This window comes from Rhopalosiphum maidis, chromosome 2, assembly GCF_003676215.2.
Source record: "Rhopalosiphum maidis isolate BTI-1 chromosome 2, ASM367621v3, whole genome shotgun sequence".
Classification (NCBI taxonomy): Eukaryota; Metazoa; Arthropoda; class Insecta; order Hemiptera; family Aphididae; genus Rhopalosiphum; species Rhopalosiphum maidis.
This window is the reverse complement of record NC_040878.1, coordinates 55,159,386-55,179,006: the sequence shown is the minus strand read 5'-3', so window position 1 is coordinate 55,179,006 and position 19,621 is coordinate 55,159,386. Positions and strand designations below refer to the sequence as shown.

The 19,621-nt window shown below is 26.7% G+C and overlaps 1 protein-coding gene across 2 annotated transcripts; it reads left to right on the top strand.

The window, feature by feature from the left end:
* Positions 1–2,883: 2,883 nt before the first annotated feature.
* On the top strand, positions 2,884–19,216 carry LOC113554820 (pre-mRNA-processing-splicing factor 8). Of its 2 annotated transcripts, XM_026958868.1 has the most exons (41): positions 2,884–3,053; positions 3,185–3,419; positions 3,510–3,678; positions 4,671–4,835; positions 4,907–5,122; positions 5,228–5,440; positions 5,502–5,636; positions 6,511–6,616; positions 6,937–7,084; positions 7,486–7,648; positions 7,736–7,953; positions 8,018–8,244; positions 8,326–8,535; positions 8,610–8,726; positions 8,790–8,996; positions 9,062–9,225; positions 9,313–9,439; positions 12,136–12,328; positions 12,410–12,597; positions 12,673–12,911; positions 13,341–13,487; positions 13,546–13,696; positions 13,764–13,940; positions 14,011–14,247; positions 14,311–14,501; positions 14,568–14,703; positions 14,887–15,056; positions 15,114–15,390; positions 15,475–15,635; positions 15,710–15,901; positions 16,033–16,227; positions 16,670–16,841; positions 16,917–17,030; positions 17,091–17,264; positions 17,333–17,526; positions 17,605–17,820; positions 17,882–18,047; positions 18,123–18,329; positions 18,390–18,514; positions 18,579–18,733; positions 18,885–19,039. In XM_026958868.1, the coding sequence occupies exons 2-41, from the start codon at positions 3,188–3,190 to the stop codon at positions 19,037–19,039; spliced, it is 7,149 nt and encodes a 2,382-aa protein (XP_026814669.1). In that variant the 5' UTR covers positions 2,884–3,053; positions 3,185–3,187. The 2 variants fall into 2 exon arrangements, with proteins under 2 accessions (XP_026814669.1, XP_026814671.1); XM_026958870.1 differs by lacking the exon at positions 2,884–3,053 and having other exon boundaries at positions 3,188–3,419; positions 18,885–19,216.
* The last annotated feature ends 405 nt before the right edge of the window (positions 19,217–19,621 follow it).

The window sequence follows — 19,621 nt, the reverse complement described above, 5'->3', positions numbered from 1 at the left end:
CGTAGTATAGTTACATCTCAAAATAATATATAGTGAATTAATGGGAGAATAAATACTTAAAATTTATTGATAATATGATTTGTTTATTTTAAACTATAAAAATGTGTAAGCGAACTTCGTCTTTGTTTTATTACATTATTTAGTTTTGCTAATAGTTTTTTTTAAATTTACAGTATTTGAATATCACTCTACTTTATAGAAGGTATCAAATGTACTTCATCATTCAGTAGGTCACTGTAATCTGTATGCGGGCATGTCAAATGCGCGGCCCTCTGCTCTTTTTTTTGTGAGCCTTGGCCACAATGATTATTAGAAAATTAAGTGAAAATAAAGAAATGGGGAAAGTAGGTAACAGCTCTGGTGTACAGTAAGTGTCTAATGTATCTACCTCATCTTTCATTAAGTCAGTGTAATGTATATGTTAAATTTAACAATGATGTATCATTGAATTTAAATTTAACCCTTTGGATACTAATTCTAAATTCTTCAAATTGGTAATACAAATTATTACATAAAAAATAACATATTTTAGTCGTATAATTGCTGATACAGATGAGATCATTTATCAGATTCATCGTAAAGTTAAAAAAAAACCATTGGGCAATTGCCCCCTATGCTCCCCGTTAGACACGATTCTGCATTTATCAATATTATTCAAAGAACCAATGGTTACTGGGATGTGTAGAAAATATTTGGAACAAGAAGGTCATAGTAATATGCCAAGGGTTTATAAACTCGGTATCTAATGTTTTCTAATGTACAGCTAGGCTACAGCACAGCGGTTCGCACTTGCCTATCTTTTTAATTACAAAAATATTTCATATCTGACGAACTTTGTAAAAATTTGTACTTTTAATACATAAAAAATATTGTATTTTCCATATTTTAACATTGCTTTAAAACAATTTATGAGGAACCTTATACTAATATTTAAAGTTTATTTGCCGATAAACAAATTAATTTTATCGTGCACAATAATTACATAAATCAAAATAAGACTAAAACAAGTCAAACCTTTCAAATGATTATAAATAATACAAAAAGAATCAAATTATTTAGAAATTTATTTAATATTTAAAAGATCGCAAATGTACATGCTATTGAAATGTAGCTAATTTTAAAAGCCTAAAAACTTAATATTTTATTTTTATAGTATAGGTAGGTAGGTACTCAATAATCTTTGGCGTTGTTAATTTTCGCTTTTAAACTTAGTCATTGGAATGATAAGTAATATCCCACTTGTCTGGTTTATTGTGATTTGTGCAGAGCGTTAAACTTAACATTTAATTATATAAATTATACGTTATGAATTTTTTGATAATATTTATTAATTTATTAGATTCACTGAATACCAAAATACACCAACACTTAACAGTTATACAAGTGGTGGAAACACGTATAATTAGGTACTTTATACAGTCATACTCGTACACTCATACATATGACAAAATATTAATAAATGTTAATATAATATGTTATACTTATACAGTATAAGTATAGTAGGGCCTAAAATACTGTGTCTTTGAGTATAAGATGAATAAAGTATTAATATAACTTACTAATCATCCCTAGAACGGTTTATATTCTTATTATGTCTACCACTCAATCTCGTACGATATTCGTTTATACAGATGACTGAAGGACGTGTAGCTCTGAAACAGAAGTTGAACACAATTGCGATTAAGTGCGAGGACGATCTACACGGACCTCAGGAAATCATGGGACTGGTCAGCAATATGGTGGTATCACAAATTTAATTTAATCATATAAATATTTTGATTTACAACATGTAAAAACTAAACATAATGTCAAAAATAATGTACTATTAGTAATTAGTATGTATGTAGTAGTATTGTTGTATTTAATATAACTACTTTAAGTTGTACATGTTTTTGTAATTAAAAATTTTTAAATTTTGAATTTCGAATCAATAAATAGTATCATTTATTAGTATACTTGATACCTATTAATTATTTATGTCTCGATACTCGATTATGTTTAATATTTAGTTGTTATTCTTAATAAAATACAAATTATTTTTTATAAATTTTTTCTGTAACTATTATTCTAGTTTATTATTTAGAAATCAAAATTCTTATTCATAATACAATATAAATTCTTTATAACGAATTAATGAATATAAAATGTTTTGCTAACCGAAAATTAGGCGGCCGTTTAATAAGCAGGCTTCAAATTTTATAACGGTTATCAGTTTTACAAACAGTGTATTATAGACATAACAAATTTCGTTTTATTAACGTTTTATATGTACAGTGATTAATAAACCGTAATAAAACTCATGAATTGATATTATAATATTATATAATTACCTATAGATATATTATTATATATAAATAATTCGAATGCATTTTTAAACAACTATATCTCTTTTTCTAGAAGTCGTATATTATTGGAAACACTTGTATTTGATTGAGAACAATTTTGTCTTAAAAAAACGCTCTATAATAATTATTCATAAGTTACACCATTTACTATTTAGAATATAATATTAAAAAAACAATAAATTTCCTATGCTCTTCATATAAAAACGTCATCATTACGGTCCGACGTGCATTCTGGCGGAATGCGATAATTCCGGACTATGTTTTTTCGCTTCGCCCGGCCGTGTTTCGGCGTTCTTTCTCTAATGTTCGTGGGTTAATTCCACGATTAAAAATATATCTTCAATCGTGGTTAAATCTAAAGAAAAAATATACAAAACTTAAATTGAAATAGTTTTTACCGCCAATTTCTTTAGTTTATCACTTCCAAAGACTCTAGTACAACATTTATGCTTATTACCGTGTGTATAATATCTTTGTTATGGGACATTATAAATGCGTCGGTATGATTACATTATGCGTTTACCGACGTTCCGAGTGTCCCCGACTGTTTAGAGTTCCGACGTTTCGTTCTGTTTGTATAAACTAGAAACTCGCGTTTTCTTAGTTTGTACATTTTGGTATTAATTTATTTGTGCTATTTTTACTCGAATTAATGATTTAATGTAAGATGTAATAGTTCATCTCATCTGCGTAAACTCAATTTAAAAAGTAAGTTATTTATTTTTTTGTTTGCATGGTTATACACTATGAATAGTGAATATAATGTTACATATAATAATTAAATACAGTTGAATATTATGTTATACAACAATTATATTTATTTATTTTAATTTTAAAAGAATATGTCTATTCCACCATTTATGCTGGGTGGACACCCATGGGCTCAGATCATTCAGCAACAGCAACAAATTGCTGCTGTGCAAGCACAAGCTCAAGCTCAGGCTGCTCATGCACAGGCAGCAGCTGTACATGCTCACATGCATGTTGCTCAGCAAATGGCTATGCATCAGATGTCCTCAGCCCCACCTCACAGAATACCTGAACCATTAAGTGAAGAAAAATTACAAGAAAAATGTAATTTTGACTAATTGTTTTATTCAAATTAATTATCCTATAGGTAACTCTGTTATTCATGATTATTATTTAACTTTTGGAATTATATAGCACAAAAATGGCAACAAATTCAATCCAAAAGATTTGCAGCTAAACGTAAATTTGGTTTTGTTGATGCACAAAAAGAAGACATGCCCCCTGAACATATACGTAAAATAATCAGGGATCATGGTGACATGAGCAGTCGAAAGTATCGTCATGATAAAAGAGTTTATTTAGGGTATGTAAAATAAAAAACAGTAATTGCTTAAATCTTATTTATTTTAAAAACTGATTTTGGATACAAGACTTCAATAACCTAACTTCATTAGTTCATAGCTTTTTGAAAAAATTCTCCATTTTAGTTATATAAGAAATACATTTTATTGTTCGATATATTATTTCTCTTGATTCATTTTTGAAACTTGATACTAGTTAATTTTATTGGTTTTCTAATCATATACTATGTGCTTATAAAAGAACATATGTGTATAAAAAATATTTTTAAAAGAATTATGTCAAATTAAACTATAGAATTTTCAATTAATCATCACTCACATTTTTTTGTCAAAAATCTAGAGTATAAAAAAATAATATTTCTAGTTCATGTACAAATAAATTGGTTAACTGTAAAATTTAAATTCAATAATCATATTATAGTTAATAGTTATGATGCATAGAAACAAAAAAAAAAACTATTGTGTAACCAGTGTTTATAAACTATATGCATATATATTAGAACTTGAAAATAATTCAAACTAAATTAGTAATGTGTTGTTTTGGGCACTATGGCGTTTCTAAGATAAAAGTACTGGCATACTGACACTCACCACGATGGTTGGTATTGTGCACGAAACATATTTTTCCTGCCATTACAGCGTTTTTGATTTTATTTCCATTTCTGAGATAGGAAATTTTAAAATTAAAGGCTAGTAATTATTAAATATATTAGTATCAATTTAAATTTTTAATATATATCAAATACAATTATGAAATATACAGTAAGTCTCAAGTCTGATTGTTTAATTATTTCTGAATATATTTATTTATGTATAATTAAGAATATAATAATAAATCCAAATGTTTAAAAAATATATTAAGTATTAAAATTAAAATTAATAACAATAATTTACTTAATATGATTAATAATTATTATGTACCTATTATGATTTTAATATATATATAAAAAATTGTTTGATTAATAAATATACTAAAAGTAATATTTATATTTAGAGCTCTAAAATATATGCCACATGCTGTTTTAAAATTATTGGAAAATATGCCTATGCCATGGGAACAGATTCGTGATGTAAAAGTTTTATATCATATAACTGGTGCAATTACTTTTGTTAATGAAATTCCATGGGTTATTGAACCAGTTTATATTGCTCAATGGGGGTAAGTAAATTTATTTCTTATATTATTTTAATTAAATAAATATACCTATTTATCATTTATTTTCAATTAAGAACTATGTGGATAATGATGAGAAGAGAAAAACGTGACAGACGTCATTTTAAGCGGATGCGTTTTCCTCCATTTGATGATGAAGAGCCACCCTTAGATTATGCTGACAATGTTTTAGATGTTGAACCTTTGGAAGCTATTCAGATTGACTTGGATACTGAAGAAGATGCCGCTGTAGCTAAATGGTTTTATGATCATAAACCACTTGTTAACACAAGGTATACAACAAATAATATAATTAATTTAAAATTATGTTAATTTATCTCAACTGCTTTTGTCTGAATAATTTTTATATTTAATCAATTAATTTAAAAACATTTTAGACATGTTAACGGATCTACTTATCGTAAATGGAATTTAACTTTACCACAGATGGCTACATTATATAGATTAGCTAATCAACTTTTAACTGATCTTGTTGATGATAATTACTTTTATTTATTTGACCCAAAGTCGTTCTTTACTGCTAAAGCATTAAATATGGCTATTCCTGGAGGACCAAAATTTGAACCACTTATCAAGGATTCAAATCCATCGTAAGTTGTTAACTTTTATATGTGTATTTTAGCAATATTTTATAAATTCTTTACTTTTTAGTTTTGTTCGTGACGAAGATTGGAATGAATTTAATGATATCAATAAAATTATCATAAGACAACCTGTAAGAACTGAATACAGAATTGCATTTCCATATTTATACAATAACCTTCCACATTATGTTCATTTATCTTGGTAAGCTTTCTCTATTAAGAATAATTTATTTTTTTATACATTTTAATACACAATTTTACATTAAACGTTTTTAAAATTAACACATAAGTTTTGAAAACTTCATAAAAATATTTGTAGTTTTTACTAATGTGTGTAATATTAATTTACATAATCGTTGAAGCAAGTTAGATAAAAGACAATCTAATTTAGCGCTGATAGTTATGAACAATTTATTTAATATTTTAAGGAATATTTTTTAGTAACATCAAGGAGACCAAACCTGCATGTATTATCACCATCCTAAAAACAATACAAGAAATATTTTTTTAAATTAGTCTTTTAAAAGCTGTGATGAATTGCGTAGGGGCTCTGATATTGGATGCAAAATGATGCCCAATTATTGGTTTTTTAATGGATTTTGTCTGTGATATGTCTATTTTAAGACCAATAGGAAAATACGCACTACTGAGCATATTTTGTTATGATGATTAGCACAGGGGTCTGATATCTGTATTCATGAATACAGACAGATAGCATTTATTTTTAACATGGTCAGTGATCTGTTATTGTAAATGTTGTTTGGACAAAACTACATACCTGAACAAAATGCTCTTAATAGAAATTTTTTAAGTATTTATAAGTTTGTTTTGTTTTATTAGAAGATTTAAGAAATATCTTTAAATAAATATACTTTGAGATCATTACGCATAATATTTTATAATCATTTGATTATTAAGTCATGCTCAAATTATAAAAATTAAAATTTTTTTTTTAATATTTATTTTCATGTTCATATTAATATTAAAAATCAATGAAGTGGTTTAATAAAATTTTCTTTTAAATATCACAATGTGTATTCTTAGAAAATTATTAAGATTGTTGTATTGGATTTTAGGTATCATGCTCCAAATGTTGTGTACATTAAAACTGAAGATCCAGACTTGCCGGCATTTTATTTTGATCCTTTAATAAATCCTATATCTCACAGACATTCAGTCAAGGTATTTATTACATTATTATCACCTCTACCACTTATTTTATTTAAACATTAATTTTAAAAATTAATAAGTGTTATATAATTTTAAATGTCAAATTCTTAATATACCTACTTCTCTTAATATAATGTATTACATTTTTCTATTAATTGACAATTATTTACTTTGAATTGATTAACATTCTAAACCATTATTGATTTTTTTTTTAATTTAAACATTCTTATTATCAAATATTTATTGCTTTGCTTAGCTGAAAAATGAAAAATGTTATTATAAATATTACATTATTCTTTAATTAACATATTGATATATTATAATCTTCGTAGGTCAATGAACCTATTTTTGATGATGATGAAGAATTTGAACTACCGCCTGAAGTTCAGCCATTTTTACAAGAAACTCCTGTTTATACCGATAATACAGCAAATGGAATTGCATTATTATGGGCTCCTAGACCATTTAATATGCGCTCAGGTTAGAATATATTTTTTAATAACATTAATTATTTTTATCAACAATTAATAACTTATTAACACATTGACTAATAGCCCGCAGTCACACAATATGTATTATTTACATACCAAATAATTTTTTTGTCATTCTTTATTTGTATAATATCCTATTTTATTTAAAAAAACATTTGAAAATATGTTTATTTCATCAAAAAAAATTGTGATTATTCCTGCTACACTACTATTCTTTTTTTAGTTTATTATTGTAGCACCATAGAAAAGTATAAACAATAACATATTGTGACTGCTGGCTTCCATTAAAAATAATGTTTTATCCTAATGTCATGTGGACACTGTCAATCGCATGACAATTAATGTGTTAAATACTTATTGTCATTTTTTTTTTTTTTTCTATGTTTTTAGGCCGTTGTAGAAGAGCTATTGATGTACCTTTAGTTAAGAGTTGGTATAGAGAACATTGTCCACCTGGACAACCTGTCAAAGTTCGTGTTAGCTATCAAAAACTTTTGAAATATTATGTATTAAATGCTTTGAAACATCGACCACCTAAACCACAAAAAAAAAGGTTTGGATTACAGAATTTACTAATTTTTTAAAATTTATATTTAATATCTATACCTATTAATAATTTTTATTTTTATCTTATTATTAGATATTTATTCCGATCATTTAAATTTACTAAGTTTTTCCAAACTACAACATTAGATTGGGTAGAAGCTGGTTTACAAGTATGCAGGCAAGGATATAATATGTTAAACCTTTTAATTCATCGTAAAAATCTTAATTACTTGCATCTGGATTACAATTTTAATTTGAAACCAGTGAAAACACTTACAACTAAAGAAAGGAAAAAATCAAGATTTGGAAATGGTATATTTTGATTAAAATATCTTATAAGCTATTTATGATTAAATGTGTTAATTTATTTTGTTAGCTTTTCATTTGTGTCGAGAAATTCTTCGTTTAACAAAACTGATCATTGATTCACATGTACAGTACAGATTAAACAATATTGATGCATTTCAATTAGCTGATGGACTACAATATGTATTTGCACATGTTGGACAATTGACTGGCATGTATCGTTATAAGTACAAACTTATGAGACAAATACGTATGTGTAAAGATCTAAAACATCTTATTTACTATCGATTTAATACTGTAAGTTATTTTATCACATTGTAATAATTTTATTTTATGAAACAATATTACATTTATAATAAAATATTTTTTAAATTTTAGGGACCAGTAGGCAAAGGTCCAGGTTGTGGATTTTGGGCACCAGGTTGGCGTGTATGGTTATTTTTTATGCGAGGTATAACACCATTATTAGAAAGATGGTTAGGTAATTTACTGTCTCGTCAGTTTGAAGGAAGACATTCTAAAGGAGTTGCAAAAACTGTTACTAAACAACGTGTTGAGAGTCATTTTGATTTAGAACTTCGTGCCTCTGTAAATATTTAATTATTATTATTTCTTTCTATTTTTTAAATTAATTTATTCTAAATAATATTTTATTTATTTAGGTCATGCATGATATTGTTGATATGATGCCAGAAGGTATTAAACAAAATAAAGCTAGAACAATTTTGCAGCATTTATCTGAAGCATGGAGATGTTGGAAAGCTAATATTCCGTGGAAGGTAAAACATTTAAAAGAAATTTTATCAATTTTTTACTATAAAAATGTATATTATTTCTTTTAGGTTCCCGGATTACCAACTCCAATTGAAAATATGATTCTTCGTTATGTAAAAATGAAAGCTGATTGGTGGACAAATACAGCACATTATAATAGAGAACGTATTCGTAGAGGTGCTACAGTTGATAAGACTGTGTGTAAAAAGAATTTAGGTCGTTTAACTAGATTATACTTAAAAGCTGAACAAGAGCGTCAACATAATTATCTTAAAGTATAATTTAATGATTTATTTATTTCCATCATCATTTATTTATATATGCATGTATTATATTTTAGGATGGACCTTACATTTCTCCCGAAGAAGCTGTAGCTATTTACACTACAACTGTTCATTGGTTAGAATCTCGACGCTTTGCTCCAATACCATTTCCTCCTCTTTCATATAAACATGATACTAAATTGTTAATTTTAGCTCTTGAGCGTTTAAAAGAGGCTTACAGGTAATAAAATACATTATATTATAATTATATTACCTTTAAAAAAATCTACTTCGATTATTTTTCTACATTATTAATTATTTTGTATAGTGTAAAGTCACGTTTAAATCAAAGCCAAAGAGAAGAATTAGGATTAATTGAACAGGCTTATGATAATCCTCATGAAGCTCTTTCAAGAATAAAACGTCATTTATTAACTCAAAGAACATTTAAAGAAGTGAGTAATTTTGTTTTACATTTCTAAGAAAATGGATTGAAATTAATGTAAAATTATTAAGTGATATGCTTTTATAACTTACAAAACCGACATAGATTATATGACTATCATATCATATATGACCCATAGCCACCTTAATATTCATGCTCTTCTGGAATATGTGCAGTGCTATTGCAAACATGTTCAAATGATAACTTAAAATTTATTATTATCTTATGGTATTTAATTATTGAAATCAGTTCCATATTATGTTATTCATTTTCTTAATAAAAGGTTTTGAGAAGAAAATACTATTCTTTGAGTAACATTTTAAATATTTTTTTCAAGATACCTGTTACACTATTAAATGTTTGTAATCAACTAACAATACACTTGGCAAATATAATTTCCATACAATCTCAAGTATTGGGATTTTGCTTGTGTATATGTTTTAGATTAGGAGCTAGGAACCTGCAGTTCTTTGACTTGTAATCTGCAGCTCTTTGGAGTATGCATTAATATCGAAACCAATAAAGTATAACTTAAAATTTGATTTTATTATAATGGAATAATTTTTCAAAACTTATTATTATATTTATGATGCCTACTAATTCCTGATAAAAAATGTTAGTGAAATATGTATATTAATTAGTTTTTGTACTATGATGACATATTTTATTTTTTTTATCTTAACAAGTGCTCTTTGAAAATTATGATTTTGCAATAATTTGAATAATGGCTCATTCACATGAAGAGGTTCCGGACCCCTGTTCTATACAATACAACTTTTAAATGACAATCAGTGATATTATTAACATATAATTAATATATTTGCTGAAATTGCTACATCGGTAGAATGTTCCTAGTGATAGACATATACTATAATTACAATGTCATCGGCATGTGTTATAAGATAGCTAATTATACTAATAATAATAATAATATAATGCTGATATATCATAAGAATTATTTATTCTATTTTATTAAATATAAGATTCTGTGATAGTATTTAATAATCAATGATGAATTGCGTAGGGGCTCTGAAATTGGATGCAGAATGATGCCCAACTATTGTGTTTTTAATAGATTTCGTCCGTGATGTGTCTATTTTGAAACCAATAGGAAAATGCGCGTAACTGAGCATATTTTTAAAACTAGTTATGATGATTAGCACAGGGGTCTGATATCTGTATTAATGAATATAGACAGATAGCATTTATTTTTAACATGGTCAGTGATCTGTTAATATAAATGTTGTTTGGACAACATTTTATATCTGAACTAATTAATAAGGCATTATTTCAGTCTATTTTTATATATTATTAAATTAGCAACAATTAATTGTATGCCAATATTCAAAAAAGTTCTTTATAAATAATATTGATCAAGTTACCTGTAATCTGCATAGCAAAAATTATTAAGTCTTGAGAAATATGTAGAAATAGAACAATAAACTTTATTATATAATATATTGCTGAGATAAAACATGTTATATTTTTACAACTTAAATAATATAATATATAATTGTTTTTAATAACAATAATAATTAATGATGAATTGCGTAGGGGCTCTGAAATTGGATGCAGAATGATGCCCAACTATTGTGTTTTTAATAGATTCCATCTGTGATGTGTCTATTTTGAAACCAATAGGAAAATGCGCGTAACTGAGCAAATTGTATAAAAATTTAGTTATGATGATTAGCACAGGGGTCTGATATCTGTATTAATGAATACAGACAGATAGCATTTATTTTTAACGTGGTCAGTGATCTGTTAATATAAATGTTGTTTGGACAAAATTATTTTCTGAACTAAATATTATAGAGAAAAATATTTTAATCTACCATTATATTATTGTATAAACATGAATGTAATATTTGACTAATATTCAAAAAAGTTTCTTTTGAGTAATGTTAATCAAGATACCTTTAATATTTACTCTGTTCAAAATGAGATCATGACTTGGCGGCGATCAGTTTTCGTCGAGAGGTGTAACAGATAACACCCATTTGTCAACCCCATCGAGTCAACTATTTGTACGCTTGCTGTGTAGTAAAGCCATGCACACAAGTTGGTCACCGAGTCACAATCTCATTTTGAACAGAGGAAATATTAAAGGTATCTTAATTAATATTACTCAAAAGAAACTTTTTTGAGAAAAAGATGTAGTACTGCAGTTAAATGGTAAATGGCACTCAGATTAAATAAATATTTTTTTAACTACACCTACAATCAATGATGAATTGTATTTACTACTCAAAACAATAAAAAAATTACTATAAATAATTAATAACTATTTTGTTATGATCAATTTTTGATTTTAAAAACAAAGGTTATATTTTCTATTATTCTTTTAATATTGTAATTAAACATAATTTACTCAATTGCAAATTCTAATTTTATTTTACTTGTTAATAATATTATATGTGTGTATTATGAAAGAATGCACTGTGGACCAACAAAAATTGGTTCTTTTGCATATCTTCACATCTAGCCATAGTGAAATCTGTTTCGATGATATGGTGTCATTTAGAGATACACAAAATGTGTATGTTCTCTCCCTAAACAGAGTAATCACTAAAATTTGATAAAAAAAAATTATATTGTGACTTATTTCATGATGTATTTTATATGTAAAAAAATATAATATAACATTTATGTGTTTGTTTCTGAATATTATAGTACTAATAAAATGAATTAACTAATCTTTTCCAGGTTGGTATAGAGTTTATGGATTTGTATTCTCACCTAGTTCCTGTTTATGATGTTGAACCATTAGAAAAAATAACTGATGCCTATTTGGATCAATATTTATGGTATGAAGCTGATAAACGACGATTGTTTCCACCGTGGATTAAACCTTCTGATACTGAACCTCCCCCATTACTTGTGTATAAATGGTGTCAAGGTAAATTATATTTTATTGTTATGAATAATTTTTTTGATAATAATTTTTTTTTCAACAATGACTACATTTATTTTCATATAGGTGTAAATAATTTACAAGATGTATGGGATGTCAGTGAAGGGGAATGCAATGTATTACTTGAATCCAAATTTGAAAAAATTTATGAAAAAATTGATTTAACATTACTTAACAGATTGTTAAGATTAATTGTTGATCATAATATTGCTGATTATATGACTGCCAAAAGCAATGTTATAATTAATTATAAGGTTTGTTTAAAAAACAATTTATGACAAAAAATATAATATGTTGTTACAAATTTTTAAATATGTACAAAATTACAGGATATGAACCATACTAATAGTTATGGTATAGTTCGAGGTTTACAATTTTCATCATTTATTGTTCAATACTATGGATTGGTTTTGGATTTGTTAGTTTTGGGATTACAAAGAGCTTCAGAAATGGCGGGACCACCTCAAATGCCAAATGATTTCTTAACTTTCCAAGATGTTGTTACTGAAGTAGCTCATCCAGTTCGTCTTTATTGTCGATATATTGATCGAGTACACATATTTTTAAGGTATTTATTATTGACTAATTGAGGAATATGAAGTATTCACTGTTCCTATATACAGATGATTAAGGAGTTTCATAATTAAAGTTGTTCAAAGAGTAAAATAAACCTAACTATATAAAAAATAGTAAAAAATATTAATTTTTTTAATTCAACTTAAAATTATGTAAAATTTAATATACCACTTACTACTATCATACCAGTATTGCTGTATTTTGGACTAAATATTTTTTAATTTTTTAAATTCTATAACTTTAATTAAAATATTGTGTATACTTTTTTTTTATTAAATTAATAAGATTTTAATGGATTAATGAACAGAAAATAGTAAAAAATCTTTAAATATTTAATCAAGTAACAATAAATGGTATAATTTTAAGTTTAAATCAACTATTCAAAAGTATGTTTAAAAATAATTGAATATCTTTTTAATAGATTTACTGCTGAGGAAGCAAAAGATCTTATTCAACGCTATTTAACAGAACATCCAGATCCAAATAATGAAAACATAGTTGGTTATAATAATAAAAAGTGTTGGCCTCGTGATGCTAGGATGCGCTTAATGAAACATGATGTTAATTTGTAAGTTTTTATAAAAACATTGGTAGTTTATTTGTGTTGATAATTTTTAATTTAATAGAGGGCGAGCTGTATTTTGGGACATAAAAAACAGACTACCCCGTTCTACAACTACCATACAATGGGAAAATAGTTTTGTGAGCGTTTATTCCAAAGATAACCCTAATTTGTTATTTAATATGAGTGGTTTCGAATGTCGAATTTTACCTAAAGTAAGATGATTAATATATTATCCTAAATATAAATTGTGCACTTCAATTTTTATTAAATAATTTTTAGTGTCGAACAATTCATGATGAACTTACTCATAGAGATGGTATATGGAATTTACAAAATGAAATCACCAAGGAAAGAACAGCTCAATCGTTTTTGAGAGTTGATGATGAATCTTTGCAAAGATTCCATAATCGTGTTCGTCAAATATTAATGGCCAGTGGATCAACAACATTTACAAAGGTTGAATACAATTTTAATCATTATTATACTTGAATATGTACAATTAATAAAAATTGATTTTTAAATATAGATTGTTAACAAATGGAATACAGCTTTGATAGGCCTTATGACTTATTTCCGAGAGGCTGTAGTGAACACACAAGAACTTTTGGATCTACTGGTGAAATGTGAAAACAAAATTCAAACTCGTATTAAAATTGGTCTTAATTCCAAAATGCCTTCAAGATTCCCTCCAGTGGTTTTTTATACACCTAAAGAACTTGGTGGTTTAGGAATGTTATCCATGGGTCATGTTCTTATTCCTCAAGTAAGTAATAGTACAATTTAAGTTTAAAAAATATTATATTGCACATAAACAAATTCTTTCTAGTCTGATCTAAGATGGTCAAAACAAACAGATGTTGGCATTACTCATTTTCGTTCAGGCATGAGTCATGATGAAGATCAGTTAATTCCGAATTTATATCGTTATATACAACCATGGGAATCAGAATTTATCGATTCCCAAAGAGTATGGGCTGAATATGCTTTGAAAAGACAAGAAGCAAATGCACAAAATAGGTTAAACTGAAATATATAAATATATAATGGTTTGAGTTTTACTATATTTTTGATTTTCAATTTCAGACGTTTAACATTGGAAGATTTAGAAGACAGTTGGGACCGTGGAATACCTAGAATAAATACTTTGTTTCAAAAAGACAGACATACATTAGCTTATGATAAAGGCTGGAGAATTAGAACAGAATTCAAACAATATCAGGTGAAATTAACAACAATTTACAAATCTTGCTGTATAGGTATTAAGTCATAATTCTAATAATTTAAAAGAAATATGTTTAATATTAGTAAATATTAATTATTATAAATTATATTTAATGGACAATAAACTATAATTACATTATTAAATAATAGGTATTAATAAATTATATGTATTTTAATTCAGGTTCTAAAACAGAATCCTTTCTGGTGGACTCACCAACGTCATGATGGTAAATTATGGAATTTGAACAATTACCGAACTGATATGATTCAAGCTTTGGGAGGTGTTGAGGGTATATTAGAGCATACTTTATTCAAAGGAACCTATTTCCCAACTTGGGAAGGTTTATTTTGGTAAAATTTATATTATATAAATTTTTTTTATTATGTTTAATTAATTTTTATTTTTAGGGAAAAGGCATCTGGATTTGAAGAATCGATGAAGTATAAAAAATTGACGAATGCACAACGTTCTGGTTTGAATCAAATACCTAATCGTCGTTTTACATTATGGTGGTCACCAACTATCAACCGTGCTAATGTTTATGTTGGTTTCCAAGTTCAACTTGACTTGACTGGAATATTTATGCATGGTAAAATTCCTACTCTCAAAATTTCCTTGATTCAAATTTTCAGAGCTCATTTGTGGCAAAAAGTCCATGAGTCTATTGTTATGGATCTTTGTCAAGTTAGTATATTTTTAAACTAAACCACTTAAAACATGTATTTAACTTATTTAAACTTTATAATTAATATCTATATGATTTTATAGGTTTTTGATCAAGAACTTGATGCATTAGAAATTGAAACAGTTCAAAAAGAGACTATTCATCCACGTAAATCATATAAAATGAATTCATCTTGTGCCGATATCTTACTTTTTGCTGCTTATAAATGGAATGTGTCTAGACCCTCACTTTTGGCTGATTCAAAGTAATTCAAATAAAAAAAAATACAAATGTACATCTTTTTATTAATATTGTCTAAATCTATATAACTTATTTTAGGGATACAATGGACAACACAACTACACAAAAATATTGGTTAGATGTCCAACTTAGATGGGGTGACTATGACTCACACGATGTTGAGCGTTATGCTAGAGCCAAATTTTTGGATTATACTACTGATAACATGTCTATATATCCATCTCCTACTGGTGTACTCATTGCAATAGATTTGGCATACAACTTGCACAGGTAATTTTGTAATTATGTATAATATATTTTGATAAATATTGATTTTTATCCCAGACATTAATTAATCTATATTAATATTGATAATACTAAAAAATGAATTTGTTTTATTTATATAAATTTAATTGTTTTAGTGCTTATGGGAATTGGTTCCCTGGTTGCAAGCCTTTAATTCAACAGGCTATGGCTAAAATTATGAAAGCGAATCCTGCTCTATATGTCTTGAGAGAACGTATTCGGAAAGCTTTACAATTGTATTCTTCTGAACCTACAGAACCATACTTATCAAGTCAAAATTACGGTGAACTGTTTTCCAATCAAATTATTTGGTAATTCTTATTATTCATAATTTATAAATAAATAATAATGTATAAATACAATGAAACTTAAATTAACCATCATCGTCATGACCAGGATGATAGCAGTTAATCAAATCAACAGTTATCATATATATTTTACAATGTATATCCATTATAATTTCAAACGTATCCTAAAATAAACTCATTTTTATTATTTTTTTGCTTCTTCAAGGCTTTCTTTTTTAAGCAAAAATATTCCGTGCTTATGAGAGATATTACATAGTTACCGCGATAAACTGCACTTGCTCGTGTTCACTTTTTTTTTTTAACTTAACAGATAATAGACTGAGAGTTAATCAAAGTTTTACTGTATTATACTTATGTTTAATAGCAAGAAGAATAAATAATATTTTCATAAATATTTTTAATGATTTTATTTAAATCTATTATATATTATGTTATCTGATTAAAGGTTTGTGGACGATACTAATGTCTACAGAGTAACAATTCATAAAACTTTTGAAGGAAATTTAACAACTAAGCCTATTAATGGAGCAATTTTCATATTTAATCCACGTACTGGACAACTATTTTTGAAAATTATTCATACGTCGGTATGGGCCGGTCAGAAACGTTTAGGACAAGTAAATAATATTTTATTAATTTATATTATTGTTTAATATTTATTAAGCCTTAAGACTTAAATTCATTGTCTTTAGTTAGCAAAATGGAAAACAGCAGAAGAAGTGGCAGCTTTGATCCGTTCATTACCTGTTGAAGAACAGCCTAAACAAATTATTGTTACACGTAAAGGAATGTTGGATCCTCTCGAGGTAAATTTATCTTTTAGTTAATGTAATATATTCTCACTAAAAATACATTATTTATCTTAGGTGCATCTTTTGGATTTCCCGAATATTGTTATCAAAGGATCAGAGTTACAACTTCCATTCCAAGCATGCTTGAAAGTGGAGAAGTTTGGTGACCTTATACTAAAAGCAACTGAACCTCAGATGGTTCTTTTCAATTTGTATGATGATTGGCTTAAAACAATATCTTCTTATACGGTATAAATATAATATCAAATGTATTATAATATTTCATTTTCTATAAAAATAATTTTTTTTTTTTATAGGCATTTTCTCGTTTAATATTAATATTAAGAGCTTTACATGTTAATACTGAACGTACCAAAGTTATATTAAAACCAGACAAAACAACTATAACTGAGCCACATCACATTTGGCCTACCCTCAGTGATGACGAATGGATTAAGGTTGAAGTGCAACTTAAGGACTTGATTTTAGCTGATTATGGAAAAAAAAATAAGTATGTATTTATATTTAAGATTAAATTACCAATTTTTAACATAAAATTAATTAAACAATAATTGTTGTTTTATCATAGCGTGAATGTTGCGTCATTAACACAATCAGAAATTCGTGATATTATTTTGGGAATGGAGATTAGTGCACCATCAGCACAGAGGCAGCAAATTGCTGAGATTGAAAAACAAACTAAAGAACAGTCACAACTTACAGCAACAACAACTAGAACAGTGAATAAACATGGAGATGATATTATTACTTCCACAACTTCTAATTATGAAACCCAAACTTTCAGGTATAATTTTAAATATGATTTAAAAGTTTTAACAATTAAAAATGTATTATATTATTTTTAGCTCTAAGACTGAATGGAGAGTTCGTGCAATATCTGCTACAAATCTTCATTTACGTACAAATCATATATATGTATCATCTGATGACATTAAAGAGACTGGTTACACATATATATTACCTAAGAATATACTCAAAAAGTTTGTTACTATTTCTGATCTTCGTGCTCAGGTATATTGAATATACTCCATTTACATATTTTACAGTATTTAAAATCATTTAATTAACATGGTGTAACTGTCTTAGATTTGTGCATACTTGTATGGTGTGAGTCCTCCTGATAATCCTCAAGTGAAAGAAATCCGTTGTCTTGTGATGCCTCCACAGTGGGGAACGCATCAAACCATACATGTACCATCTCAGTTACCCAATAACCATCATTATCTCAATGACATGGAACCACTTGGTTGGATACACACACAGCCTAATGAACTACCTCAACTATCACCACAAGTAAATTCACATTTAAAAACAGTATTTTTTAATTTATTTATTAAATATTTTATATTTTAGGATATTAGTACCCATGCCAAAATTATGTCTGATAATTCGGCTTGGGATGGAGAAAAAACTGTTATAATAACTTGCAGTTTTACCCCAGGCTCATGCTCATTGACAGCTTATAAATTGACTCCAAGGTAAAAATAATTATTAAATTCTTAAATTTTTTTTAAATTTTGATCTAATTTATTCTAAATGTAGTGGTTTTGAATGGGGACGACAAAATACTGACAAAGGTAATAATCCTAAAGGCTACTTGCCTAGCCATTATGAAAAAGTACAAATGCTGTTGTCAGACAGATTCCTTGGTTTCTTTATGGTACCAGCTCAAGGATCGTGGAACTATAATTTTATGGGTAAATACAAATTACTATAATTTATAAAAAACTATTAACCTTTAACTAATTGCACATTAATTTTATATTAATAAATATACTCATTAATCATGATTATTCAGTATTTTACAAATATTTGAGGATCCTTTAATATCTTTTATTCAAATTATAGGTGTAAGACATGATGCAAACATGAAGTATGAGTTACAATTAGCCAATCCAAAAGAATTTTATCATGAAATTCATAGGCCTGCCCATTTCTTGAATTTCTCATCTTTAGAAGATGGAGATGGAGTTGGTGCTGACCGTGAAGACGTGTATGCTTAATGTGTATTATAATTAACTGTTTAAGTTAGTTTTTATTTTATACTTAAAAAATCTTAATGTATTGTAAACAATTTTTAGATTTTATACTCCAATGACTACAATTGTATTTTAAAAATTATTAATAAAAGCATCAAGATTTTGAATTAAAATTAATATATTGATGTTTATGAATATTTAGTTTAAACAACAATTGTAACATTTTTAAAAAATTTTACTTCACAATAAAATCAAATATATTTAAATATTGCTATCAAAATTCCGATATTTTATCAATATACTTTCTGTCAATATAATTAAGTCAATGTTTAATATATTAGAAAAAATTTTTTTATGTAAACTTTTCCCACTTATCTAGTAGTTTATTACCTAACAGTAAGTTCATAATAGTATTTTTATAGCCCATTGATATGCAAAACAGATTGTGTAATATTGGTTTATACCTATAAATGTGTGTATAGGAAAGGAAACTGTAAGGGTTTCTCCCTTTCTAAAATGTTCTAACCGTAAAATAGCTTCAACAGTGGTTACTTGTTTTTGAAAATAATGACACAACAGTGTCAAATATATACCACAATCTCAAAC